Source organism: Tachyglossus aculeatus, chromosome 10 (genome assembly GCF_015852505.1).
Source record: "Tachyglossus aculeatus isolate mTacAcu1 chromosome 10, mTacAcu1.pri, whole genome shotgun sequence".
NCBI classification, from domain to species: domain Eukaryota; kingdom Metazoa; phylum Chordata; class Mammalia; order Monotremata; family Tachyglossidae; genus Tachyglossus; species Tachyglossus aculeatus.
Window position 1 is genome coordinate 16,776,505 of NC_052075.1, and position 13,890 is coordinate 16,790,394.

The following is a 13,890-nucleotide window of genomic DNA, read 5'->3' on the forward strand; positions in this document are numbered from 1 at the left end:
TGAATGAATGAATGAATGAATGAATGAATGAATTTTGGGGCCCGAACGAGTCTCTTCCCGGAAGTGGGGGCCGGGCCTCAGCGGCCGGACGGCAGTGCGCATGCGCGGACGCGCCCCCGGGGCCGCGCGCTCTCCCCTCAGCACCGCCCCCCCTCCCGGGGGCAGGGCGGGGCCTGGAGAGGCGCCCTCCTGATTGGTCCGCTCCCGGGTAGCCCCGCCCCCCGCGCGGGCCGGCAGGACTTCCGGTTCCGGTCCCCCCCGTCCTGTCAGCGGCCGGTTATGGCGGCGGGAGGGAGGCTGGAGGAGGAGGCGGCCCGCTGGCTGCGCTGGGACCGGGTGAGTCCTCCACGTTCCCTCACTCCCTCCTTCACTCATTCATTCAATTCTATTTTTTTGTGGTATTTGTTAAGCGCCTACTATGTGCAAACCACTGTTTGAGCGCTTCCTACTACTACTAACAATAATGATGGTATTGGCTAAGCGCTCCTTCACTCATTCATTCAATTGTATTTTTTTAATGGTATTGGTTAAGTGCTTACTATGTGCAAACCACTGTTTGAGCGCTTACTAGTACTAATAATAATAGTGATGGTATTTGTTAAGCGCTCACTATATGCAAACCACTGTTTGAGCGCTTACTACTGCTACTACTAATAATGATGGTATTTGTTAAGCGCTTCCTATGTGCAAACCACTGTTTGAGCGCTTCCTACTACTACTAATAATAATGATGGTATTGGTTAAGCTCTCCTTCACTCATTCATTCAATTGTATTTTTTTTAATGGTATTGGTTAAGCGCCTACTATGTGCAAACCACAGTTTGAGCGCTTACTACTACTACTAATAATAATGATGGTATTTGTTAAGCGCTTCCTATGTGCAAACCACTGTTTGAGCGCTTACTGCTACTAATAATGATGGTATTGGTTAAGCGCTCCTTCACTCTTTCATTCAATTGTATTTTTTTTAATGGTATTGGTTAAGTGCTTACTATGTGCAAACCACAGTTTGAGCGCTTACTACTACTACTACTAATAATGATGGTATTTGTTAAGCGCTTCCTATGTGCAAACCACTGTTTGAGCGCTTCCTACTACTACTAATAATAATGATGGTATTGGTTAAGCGCTCCTTCACTCATTCATTCAATTGTATTTTTTTTTTAATGGTATTGGTTAAGTGCTTACTATGTGCAAACCACAGTTTGAGCGCTTACTACTACTACTAATAATAATGATGGTATTTGTTAAGCGCTTCCTATGTGCAAACCACTGTTTGAGCGCTTACTACTACTACTACTAATAATAATGATGGTATTTGTTAAGCGCTCCTTCACTCTTTCATTCAATTGTATTTTTTTATGGTATTTGTTAAGCGCCTACTATGTGCAAACCACTGTTTGAGCGCTTACTACTACTACTACTAATAATGATGGTATTTGTTAAGCGCTTCCTATGTGCAAACCACTGTTTGAGCGCTTACTACTAATAATAATGATGGTATTTGTGAAGCGCTCCTTCACTCATTCATTCAATTGTATTTTTTTAATGGTATTTGTTAAGCGCTTATTATGTGCAAACCACTGTTTGAGCGCTTCCTACTACTACTAATAATAATGATGGTATTTGTTAAGCGCTTACTATATGCAAAGCACTGTCTGAGCGCGTACTGCTACTAATAATAATGATGGTATTGGTTAAGCGCTCCTTCACTCATTCATTCACTTGTATTTTTTTAAATGGTATTGGTTAAGCGCTTACTATGTGCAAACCACTGTTTGAGCGCATACGGCTACTAATAATAATGATGGTATTTGTTAAGCGCTTACTATGTGCAAACCACTGTTTGAGCGCTTACTACTAATAATAATAATGATGGTATTTGTTAAGCGCTTCCTATGTGCAAACCACTGTTTGAGCGCTTACTGCTACTAATAATAATGATGGTATTTGTAAAGCGCTCCTTTACTCATTCATTCAATTGTATTTTTTTAAATGGTATTGGTTAAGCGCTTACTATGTGCAAACCATTGAGCACTTACTAGTACTAATAATAATAATGATGGTATTTGTTAAGTGCTCACTATGTGCAAACCACTGTTTGAGCGCTTCCTACTACTACTAATAATGATGGTATTTGTTAAGCGCTTACTACTAATAATGATGGTATTTGTAAAGCGCTCCTTCACTCATTCATTCAATTGTATTTTTTTAATGGTATTTGTTAAGCGCTTATTATGTGCAAACCACTGTTTGAGCGCTTCCTACTACTAATAATAATAATGATGGTATTTAAGCGCTTACTATATGCAAAGCACTGTCTGAGCGCGTACTGCTACTAATAATAATGATGGTATTGGTTAAGCGCTCCTTCACTCATTCATTCAATTGTATTTTTTTTAATGGTATTGGTTAAGCGCTTACTATGTGCAAACCACTGTTTGAGCGCTTCCTACTACTACTAATAATAATGATGGTATTTGTTAAGCGCTTACTATATGCAAAGCACTGTTTGAGCGCTTACTGCTACTAATAATAATGATGGTATTGGTTAAGCGCTCCTTCACTCATTCATTCAATTGTATTTTTTTTAATGGTATTGGTTAAGTGCTTACTATGTGCAAACCACTGTTTGAGCGCTTACTAGTACTACTAATAATAATGATGGTATTTGTTAAGCGCTTCCTATGTGCAAACCAGTTGGAGCGCTTACTACTAATAATAATAATAATGGTATTTGTTAAGCGCTTCTTATGTGCAAACCACTGTTTGAGCGCTTACTACTAATAATGATGGTATTTGTTAAGCGCTTACTATATGCAAACCACTGTTTGAGCGCTTACTGCTACTACTAATAATGATGGTATTGGTTAAACGCTCCTTCACTCATTCATTCAGTTGTATTTTTTTTAATGGTATTGGTTAAGTGCTTACTATGTGCAAACCACAGTTTGAGCGCTTCCTACTACTACTAATAATAATGATGGTATTTGTTAAGCGCTTCCTATGTGCAAACCACTGTTTGAGTGCTTACTACTACTAATAATAATGATGGTATTTGTGAAGCGCTCCTTCACTCATTCATTCAATTGTATTTTTTTTAATGGTATTGGTTAAGCGCTTACTATGTGCAAGCCACTGTTTGAGCGCTTACTACTACTACTAATAATGGTATTTGTTAAGCGCTTCCTATGTGCAAACCACTGTTTGAGCGGTTACTGTTACTAATAATAATGATGGTATTTGTTAAGCGCTCCTTCACTCTTTCATTCAATTGTATTTTTTTTAATGGTATTGGTTAAGTGCTTACTATGTGCAAACCACAGTTTGAGCGCTTACTACTACTACTACTAATAATGATGGTATTTGTTAAGCGCTTCCTATGTGCAAACCACTTTTTGAGCGCTTACTACTACTACTAATAATAATGATGGTATTAAGCGCTTCCTATGTGCAAACCGCTGTTTGAGCGCTTACTGCTACTAATAATGATGGTATTTGTGAAGCGCTCCTTCACTCATTCATTCAATTGTATTTTTTATAATGGTGTTGGTTAAGCGCTTAGTATGCGCAAACCACTGTTTGAGCGCTTACTACTACTACTAATAATAATGATGGTATTTGTTAAGCGCTTCCTATGTGCAAACCACTGTTTGAGCGGTTACTGTTACTAATAATAATGATGGTATTTGTTAAGCGCTCCTTCACTCTTTCATTCAATTGTATTTTTTTTAATGGTATTGGTTAAGTGCTTACTATGTGCAAACCACAGTTTGAGCGCTTACTACTACTACTACTAATAATGATGGTATTTGTTAAGCGCTTCCTATGTGCAAACCACTTTTTGAGCGCTTACTACTACTACTAATAATAATGATGGTATTAAGCGCTTCCTATGTGCAAACCGCTGTTTGAGCGCTTACTGCTACTAATAATGATGGTATTTGTGAAGCGCTCCTTCACTCATTCATTCAATTGTATTTTTTATAATGGTGTTGGTTAAGCGCTTAGTATGCGCAAACCACTGTTTGAGCGCTTACTACTACTACTAATAATAATGATGGTATTTGTTAAGCGCTTCCTATGTGCAAACCACTGTTTGAGCGCTTACTACTACTACTACTAACAATAATGATGGTATTGGTTAAGCGCTCCTTCACTCATTCATTCAATTGTATTTTTTTAATGGTATTGGTTAAGTGCTTACTATGTGCAAACCACTGTTTGAGCGCTTACTAGTACTAATAATAATAATGATGGTATTTGTTAAGCGCTTACTATATGCAAACCACTGTTTGAGCGCTTACTACTACTACTACTACTAATAATGATGGTATTTGTTAAGCGCTTCCTATGTGCAAACCACTGTTTGAGCGCTTACTGCTACTAATAATAATGATGGTATTTGTGAAGCGCTCCTTCACTCATTCATTCAGTTGTATTTTTTTTAATGGTATTGGTTAAGCGCTTACTATGTGCAAACCACTGTTTGAGCGCTTACTAGTACTACTAATAATAATGATGGTATTTGTTAAGCGCTTCCTATGTGCAAACCAGTTGGAGCGCTTACTACTACTAATAATAATGATGGTATTTGTTAAGCGCTTCTTATGTGCAAACCACTGTTTGAGCGCTTACTACTACTAATAATAATAATGATGGTATTTGTTAAACGCTCCTTCACTCTTTCATTCAACTGTATTTTTTTTATGGTGTTTGTTAAGCGCCTACTATGTGCAGACCACTGTTTGAGCGCTTACTACTACTACTAATAATAATGATGGTATTTGTTAAGCGCTTCCTATGTGCAAACCACTGTTTGAGCGCTTACTACTACTACTAATAATAATGATGGTATTTGTGAAGCGCTCCTTCACTCATTCATTCAATTGTATTTTTTTTAATGGTATTGGTTAAGCGCTTACTATGTGCAAGCCACTGTTTGAGCGCTTACTACTACTACTAATAATGATGGTATTTGTTAAGCGCTTCCTATGTGCAAACCACTGTTTGAGCGCTTACTGTTACTAATAATAATGATGGTATTTGTTAAGCGCTCCTTCACTCATTTATTCAATTGTATTTCTTATAATGGTGTTGGTTAAGCGCTTAGTATGCGCAAACCACTGTTTGAGCGCTTACTACTACTACTAATAATAATGATGGTATTTGTTAAGCGCTTCCTATGTGCAAAGCACTGTTTGAGCGCTTACTAATACTAATAATAATGATGGTATTTGTGAAGCACTCCTTCACTCATTCACTCAATTGTATTTTTTTTAATGGTATTGGTTAAGCGCTTACTATGTGCAAACCACAGTTTGAGCGCTTACTACTACTAATAATGATGGTATTTGCTAAGCGCTCACTATATGCAAATCACTGTTTGAGTGCTTACTACTACTACTAATAATAATGATGGTATTTGTTAAGTGCTTACTATATGCAAATCACTGTTTGAGCGCTTACTACTACTACTAATAATGATGGTATTTGTTAAGTGCTTACTATATGCAAATCACTGTTTGAGCGCTTACTGCTACTAATAATAATGATGGTATTTGTTAAACGCTCCTTCACTCATTCATTCAATTGTATTTTTTTAATGGTATTGGTTAAGTGCTTACTATGTGCAAACCACTGTTTGAGCGCTTACTAGTACTAATAATAATAATGATGGTATTTGTTAAGCGCTTCCTATATGCAAACCACTGTTTGAGTGCTTACTACTACTACTACTAATAATGATGGTATTTGTTAAGCGCTTCCTATGTGCAAACCACTGTTTGAGTGCTTACTGCTACTAATAATAATGATGGTATTTGTTAAGCGCTCCTTCACTCATTCATTCAATTGTATTTTTTAATGGTATTGGTTAAGCGCTTACTATGTGCAAACCACTGTTTGAGCGCTTACTACTACTACTGATAATAATGATGGTATTTGTTAAGCGCTTCCTATGTGCAAACCACTGTTTGAGCGCTTCCTACTACTACTACTAATAATGATGGTATTTGTTAAGCGCTTCCTATGTGCAAACCACTGTTTGAGCGCTTACTACTACTAATAATAATGATGGTATTTGTGAAGCGCTCCTTCACTCATTCATTCAGGTGTATTTTTTTTAATGGTATTGGTTAAGCGCTTACTATGTGCAAAGCACTGTTGGAGCGCTTACTGCTACTAATAATAATGATGGTATTGGTTAAGCGCTACTTCACTCATTCATTCAATTGTATTTTTTTTAATGGTATTGGTTAAGTGCTTACTATGTGCAAACCACAGTTTGAGCGCTTACTACTACTACTAATAATAATGATGGTATTTGTTAAGCGCTTCCTATGTGCAAACCAGTTTGAGCGCTTACTACTACTAATAATAATGATGGTATTTGTTAAGCGCTTCCTATGTGTAAACCACTGTTTGAGCGCTTACTACTACTACTAATAATAATGATGGTAACCAAGGCACTGAGAAGTTAAGTGACTTGCCCCAGGTTACCCAGCAGGCAGATTGCAGTCCTGGGATTAGAACCCAAGTCCTCTATCTCTCAGGCCTGTGCTCTTTCCACTAGGCCATGCTGCTTCCCAATTCCACACCTTTGATGGAATTTCATCTCCCCAAATCTTTGGTATTTTATAACATTCTTCTAAAGAAGCAGTCAAACTGGAACACAGTGGGCAAAAATGCGGCTGTCCTAGTTTTCCCTAATCGAAACCTAACCTCAGCCGAGTTGTGAAAAACACCAGAGAGCAAATTTCTGACGATCATTTTGTGGGAGAAATGAAACAGCCCGTCCTGTAGTGGGTAGTGGAACTGCTTACCCTGTAGTGCCTACTAAAGCCCTTGCACTTAATTCAGTACAGTAGCTTCCTCGTTTATAAAATCGGAGGATCCTGACCAGTTTCAGTATTTCTGGTGAAGGAGAGACAACGTCTGTTGACCGCATGGGGTGATCTGTTTTTGTGTTTTACAGAATCCTAAAACTTCAGAAATAGTTAAACAGCTGGTTGCAGATGGGAATACCGAAGAGCTGCAGAAATGTTTCGGTTCCCGAATGGAGTTTGGAACGGCTGGGCTCAGAGCTGCCATGGGAGCGGGAATTTCCCAGATGAACGATCTGACGATCATTCAGACCACTCAGGTACCGGCTTCAGTCTGACTTCCTTGGCGAGTGTCCGCTCCATCTAGCATTTGTGGTAGGGTAATTCCGAGGTTATAGTCTTGGCAATAGTTGGAGCGTTAACTATTTCCACTGCTGATTTTTACTGTGACTGTATTGATTATTCGATTCTCTGAGCAGCTTCCTCAGTTGCTAAGACAATCAGAGTTCGGTCACTGAAATGGTAAGCTGAAATGTAAAGTGAAATTGTTCTGCGTTCACATGAATAACTTCAGATTCGTGCCGGAGAGGTCGAGCTGGCGACTTTCAAAGACTAGGAACGAGTTTTGACAGGCTGGGATGGTTTCAACCATTCTAAGAAATGAAATTCCTCTTTTTTCCCCATTGCCTCCTCCCCCTCGCTCATCTGGTGCCCCCTCTCACCCAGACCCCCTCACTTATATCCCTCCCTCCCACTCTCTCTTTCTCTTGTCTTCGCTCTCTTTCCCTACCTCCCCTCAGAAAGACTAACTGGAGTCTAGCTGTTATCGTGGAACAGGTCACAAGTGAAAATCCCACCCGCAAAACAGCAGGATAGAGCCTTGGTCTGGGAATCTGAGACTGTTTCTGTCTGGAGCTGGCTAACGTGGGCGAGGAGCTTATATGTACTCCGTGCCCCAGCGGGACATGGCTGGCAGGATAACCGAGCCCGTGACACTGCGCAAACCACTAGCCCTACAGTCAGTTTCTTTCCTGAAACTCATCTGCCATTCCTTAAGTGGTATCGGGCAATTTGGGACCTGTCTCCCTTTTAGAAAGTAAGCTCCTTGAGGGTGTTCCCAACTGCCTACTATAGTGCTTCTCACACAGTAGGCCCTCAGGACAGTCTTCTGCCCTGATGCCCGGTGTAGTGTTCTGCATGAAGTCGTTGCTCAGAAAATTCTGGTGGTGATGTGACCAGTACGTAGAAGTGAGTTCCCAGCATGGCACTGGTTCAGTATCTGTTCTCAACGTAAAGGTGGATGTGATAACCCAGAGTTTTAAGCAATCTGATTCTCATCTGTTACGCATTGTAATACAAAACAATTCCTGCCAGAACGGATGCTGTCACGATAGGTTTGGGCTAGAGTGTGACAACAGAATAAGCAGACTTCTTCCAACAATGCAACCCTGTCTGGAATCAGCTCAGGGAACTGAAGAAAATAGTCAAAGATTCCCTCCACCTTTCTCCCTCCTCTCTTTCCCCTGCACCAACTAGAGGAGAGCTAACCATTGATTCATTGAACTGAAGATGCTGAATTTTTGCATAGGGGCTTTAAATGTTGTAAAATGTTAAGGATCTTCAAACACTTTGTTAGATCAACACCTTGTCATCATTACTTAGTATGTACTGAGTTCCCGTGATGTGCTATGTGTTGTACAGCAGACCAGAACACCCCAAATTTAGAGTAATTGTCAATTAATCAGTGGTATTTGAGTGCTTATTCTGGGCGAAGCACTGTTCTAAGCTCTTGGGAGAGTACGGTATTACAGAGGTGGTGAACACATTTGCTGTCCAATTGTCTTTTTACTCACCAGTGTTCTCCTTAAAAATGGTGCCCGAGGGTAATGGGTGAAAGCCTCCCTTAATTTTAATGGATGTTTTAACACGTTTGAATGTTCTACCCCATATGAATGAACAAACTGATGCCAGATACTTGGATATTTTTAGGGGTTTTGCAGATACCTAGAAAAGAATTTCAGCGATCTGAAGAAAAGAGGCGTGGTGATCAGTTTTGATGCTCGGGCTCACCCCCCAAGTGGAGGTAGCAGCAAAAGGTATTTTTGCGCTCTGCAAAATTGGATGGGCGACAAACTATCAGTGGTAATTTTTGGAGCACTTACTGTGTGCCGAACACTGCACTAAGCGCTTGCCTCCAGTGCTGCCCAAACCCTTTCTACTCTAGCAACGGTAGGGAGTGAGGGGAAAGGGCAGGAGTTGTCATGAATTCTCATTTAACGGATCTGAATGAGCCAAGGTTTGCTGCACAGCATTTCTGCCCAAATGCCTGATGACGCTGTTTACTGATCATCATCTCCCCGCATCATTCTGCATTTCTAGGTTTGCCCGGCTCGCCGCGACCGCTTTCATCAGTCAGGGAATCCCTGTGTATCTCTTCTCTAATATCACACCAACTCCTTGGGTGGTGAGTAAGCCTTTCCTCTCTTCTCTCATCTTGTAAAATTTATAAACGTGTATGTGAATATGTGAATTTGTCCTTTTTTTTGGTAAACAACACTGACACCAACTCCTTGGGTGGTGAGTAAGCCTTTCCTCTCTTCTCTCATCCTGTAAAATTTATAAACGTCTTAAGTGAATTTGTCTTATTTTTTGGTTAACAGCACTGTAGACAAAAGCTTTGGTTAACTATCCTCCCAGATAGTCCTTTGTAGTGACTTGGGTTGAATTTTTTAGTGCACCTAATTTTTTTTTTGCCCTCTTCATGTACAACTGAGCACAGATCAGAATGACTCCTTTTCTTTCTTGCCTCACAAGCAGTGTGGCCTAGTGGATAGAGCACAGACCTGAGAGTCAGAGGGACCTGGATTCTAATCCCAGTTCTGACACTTTTCTGCTGGATGACCTTGGGCAAGTCACTTCACTTTTCTGTGCCTCAGTTAACCTCATCTGTAAAATTAGGATTAAAACTAATGCTTAGTACATTAACTTAGTGCATTAAGTAATTAAACGCTTAGTACAGTGCTCTGCATACAGTAAGCGCTCAATAAATACGATTGAAGAAGTGAATGAAAACTATGAGCCCAAGTGGGACAGGGACTGTGTCCAACCTGATAAGTTTATACCTACCCCAGCATTTACTACAGTGCCTGGCACATAGTAAGCACTTAACAATACCATAATTAAAAAAAAAAGTCCACTACCACCCGAATCCTCATCAAGTAGCACCAACTTAATGCTGACTTGATGCCTGGAGTATTTTTGGCTAAAAATTCGTGGCGTAGGGTAGGCATGGTCCCCATCTTTGAGGAGCTTTAGAGCTATTTGCTGCACATAGTGAGTTGGAGGGTTAGGTCTTTAGAAGGGGCTTGATTTAGGGTGGGATGTTGAAGGCCATTTGGGGTCCTTAGGGAATCCTGGCCCAAATACCCTGGATTGGCCAGGAAGAATTGGTGAGGGTTGAGCAGGAGGCTGAGGTTAAGTAGGTGGGGTTATCAGGGAGAGGTACTGGAGCTAAAGGATGGGAATTTTTTTTTATGGTATTTGTTAAGGGTTTACTATGTGCCGGGCACTGTAGTAAGTGCTGGATTAGATACAAGCTAATCAAATTGGCAGCTAATCAGGGCGCACAGTCTTAATCCCCATTTTACAGATGAGGGAACTGAGATGCAATGAAGAGAAGTGATTTAGTGAAGGTCACCCTCCAGACAAGTGACGGAGCCAGGATTAGAACCGAGGCCCTACTGACTCCCGGGCCTGTCCTGTATCCACTAGGCTGGGCAGTTTCTCAATTTAGATGCATAGGGCAAAAGGGGAGCTTAGAATAATGGGGTGTCCTGGTCAAAGGGTACACTCGGAAGATGATTTTAATAGCGACAGGTGAAACAGAATTGAGGGAAGTGAGACTGGAGGTAGTTGCAGCCGCGCTGATGTTTTGGACAAAGTGGCCGATCACATGGAGGGGGAAAGAGGAGTGTCCACGAATTGAGACTTGAGAACAGGGAGTGGGTTAATGTTGCTTCTCACTGTGAGAGGGAAGTTGCTGGACTTGGTCATCATCATCATCATCAATCGTATTTATTGAGCGCTTACTGTGTGCAGAGCACTGTACTAAGCGCTTGGGAAGTACAAGTTGGCAACATATAGAGACAGTCCCTACCCAACAGTGGGCTCACAGTCTAAAAGGGTGAGAAGTGTGATCAGTCATATCCAGTTAGACCGAATCTGGTGGCCCCCCGACAGCGAGGTCCCATAGTGAAAACACTTGTCTTTGTCATGTTTAATCTGGGAACACCTTTTTAGTGACCTTTAAAAGGAAAGGAAGGCATGAAATAGCCCTCTCCCTCGGAGGGCCACAGGTGGGAGCAGATAGCTGGACCTGGGAATAGGAAGCAAGGTTTATCTGTCAGAAGTGGAAGGAGGTTCATTTGCGAAGAGAGGAGTCACTTAATTTCTCTGTGCCTCAGTTACCTCATCTGTAAAATGGGGATGAAGACCGTCAGCCCCAGGTGGGACAGAGGCTGTGTCCAACCTGACTAGCTTGTATGTACCCCAGTGCTTAGTAGCTTGCTTGGAACATACTAAGCACTTAATAAATGCCATTTTAAAAAAGCTAAAGTAAGGTGAAAGACACACTCTTAAATCAGATTCCCAGAGAGAAGTCAGAGCATAAAGCACCAACTCGTGGCTCAGTGGAAAGAGCCCGGGCTTTGGAGTCAGAGGTCATGGGTTCAAATCGCGGCTCCGTCACTTGTCAGCTGTGTGACTTTGGGCTTACCTTCCCTGTGCCTGTTTCCTCAACTGTAGAATGGGGATTAAGACTGTGAGCCCCCTGTGGGACAACCTGATCACCTTGTAACCTCCCCAGCGCTTAGAACAGTGCTTTGCACATAGTAAGCGCTTAATAAATGCCATTATTATTATTATTATTATTATTATTATAAATGGACAGTGATCTTTGGGCTGAGAAAAGTTAACCTACTGGCAGAATTCAGTGCAAAGGGAAATAAACAAGAATAAAGATACCCCTTTCACACCTCTGTAAAGGTGGTGATGTCAGAGTCTAGTCAATCAGTAAATCAGTCCTATCTGTTGAGCACTTACTGTGTGGGGAGCACTGTACTAATGGCCTGGGACAGTACAGTATAACAGAGGTGATAGACAGAATGCTCAGATGTCCACACAGAGTGCCTGGGGGGGATGACATTGAGCCTCACCCCTTCTCAGTTCCCTGCAGAAGTGATTAAAGGCAAAGCGAGAGGGTGAAAGCGACTGATGGCGGTGTGGGAGAGCATGCAGGGCTGTGTGCAGGAAGGTGGGTAGGTCCCAGGAAAAGCTGTTCACCTGCCATGGGCTACCCTGGGTCTCCCAATCCCTTCCCAGCTCACAGGAAAATCCTCGGAGTGTCCCTTCCAAAGTCATCGGGGATAGCCCTGCCAATTTGTAATCAGGCTGCAGCCATCTGCCTAGTGGAAGGGCCCCTCTCCAAACAAAGACAGAGACACCGTTTCCCCAAAAGGTCTCTCTCACCAGAGGGTCGGGCTGGAAACTCTCTTGCCACTGCCACCGGGCACTGCTCTGCCCCCCTCCAATCAACCAGTGGTATTTATTGAGTGCTTACTGTGTACGGAGCACTGTAGTAAGTGCTAGGGGACAGTTCAATACAATGGAGTTGGTAGAAGCCATCCTTGCCCTCGAGAAGCTTGCGATGGAGCCGCCACTCTCTGCCTTGCATGTTAGCCCACCCGTGTTAGCCGCTCTGAACCCAGGAGGAGTAGCAGTCATTTAGCAGAACCAGTGGCTTCTTGGGCTAGTTCAAAGGGTCCAGAGCCGGTGGAATCAATCGGTGGTATTTATTGAGCGCTTACCGTGTGCAGAGCACTGTACTAAATGCTTGAGAGAGTACTCTACAACAGAGTTGGTAGATATGTTCCACCTGTACAAAGAGTTTACAGTCTAGAGGGGAAGACAGACATTAATATAAATAACTAATTTGTAGCTCTGTACATAGGTACTGTGGACTTAGAGCTAGTTCTTAGATTAATTCTTAGTAATTCTTAGAACTAGAATTCTAAGAACTCCAACTCTACTGTAAGGAAGCGTTAGGACTTTGGTGACTATCAGTGCCAACAGGGAGAGAGGAGAATGGTGTCAGACTACGGTTCTGAATGAAGTCTCCGGCCATCTGTGGTACTCTGTGGGGAGGCTATCTGGTCTTTGCGAGGTGTTCCAAGAAGAGATTTTCTCAACGTCCTCACGGTTCCTTCCATTCTGATCTTAAGGCCCATTGTTTTTTTTTTAAAAAATCTATGTCAGAACTAAAAACATCATCTTACTTTTGGTAGCAACTTCCCAGCCAACTTAAGATTCACGCTATTTGAGAGTGGCTTTGTGCATGTGTAACTGGCAAGATATGACTGTAGTTTTAGGACATTTTTAAGCTGATTTGCCATAATGTTTGGTTTGTTGGGTGGAAATATATCGAATAATTTAAGCCTGCATTTCAGTGTGTGTGTGTTATTGGTTTTCACCTGTATTAAATTCATTCTTTCTAATCAATTCATTCTTTTCTAATATACCTACAGCCCTACACAGTGTCTCATCTGAATCTTTGTGCTGGAATCATGGTAACAGCTTCCCACAATCCAAAGCAGGATAATGGTTATAAGGTACTGTCGCGTTCCTTCCCATTGCAGTGTCTTTCTGGAGGCATCTCGTAAGTGTATCATTATTATTACATGGAAGGTTGCCGCATCAGAAGCTGCAGTAAATCAATGCGTCGATCCATTCATAATTCTTTTGTGTTTGTTGCGCTCTTTAGGTGTATTGGGACAACGGAGCTCAAATAATCTCTCCTCATGACAAAGGAATCGCTCAAGCTATTGAAGAGAATCTGGAACCCTGGCCTAAAGCATGGGATGATAGTCTGATTGACAACAATCCCCTTCTCCATGATCCATACACCAAAATCAATAAGGACTACTTTGAAGACTTGAAGAAATACTGCTTCCATAGGTAAATCGGAAGCGGTTTCACCTTTGCCCGTGACCGTGATCCACCGGCCAAGAAA

General features: G+C 41.7%; 1 protein-coding gene across 1 annotated transcript in view; it reads left to right on the forward strand.

Moving 5' to 3' along the window:
* The first annotated feature begins 274 nt into the window (after positions 1 to 274).
* The window catches only part of PGM2 (phosphoglucomutase 2), a 33,632-nt gene continuing 20,016 nt past the window's right edge, over positions 275 to 13,890 (forward strand). Inside the window, exons 1-6 of the mRNA XM_038752908.1 lie at positions 275 to 336; positions 6,977 to 7,144; positions 8,814 to 8,920; positions 9,204 to 9,288; positions 13,406 to 13,489; positions 13,642 to 13,835. Of these exons, the coding sequence (XP_038608836.1) occupies positions 280 to 336; positions 6,977 to 7,144; positions 8,814 to 8,920; positions 9,204 to 9,288; positions 13,406 to 13,489; positions 13,642 to 13,835 (695 nt within the window). The 5' untranslated portion in view covers positions 275 to 279. The remainder of the gene's footprint in view (positions 337 to 6,976; positions 7,145 to 8,813; positions 8,921 to 9,203; positions 9,289 to 13,405; positions 13,490 to 13,641; positions 13,836 to 13,890) is intronic.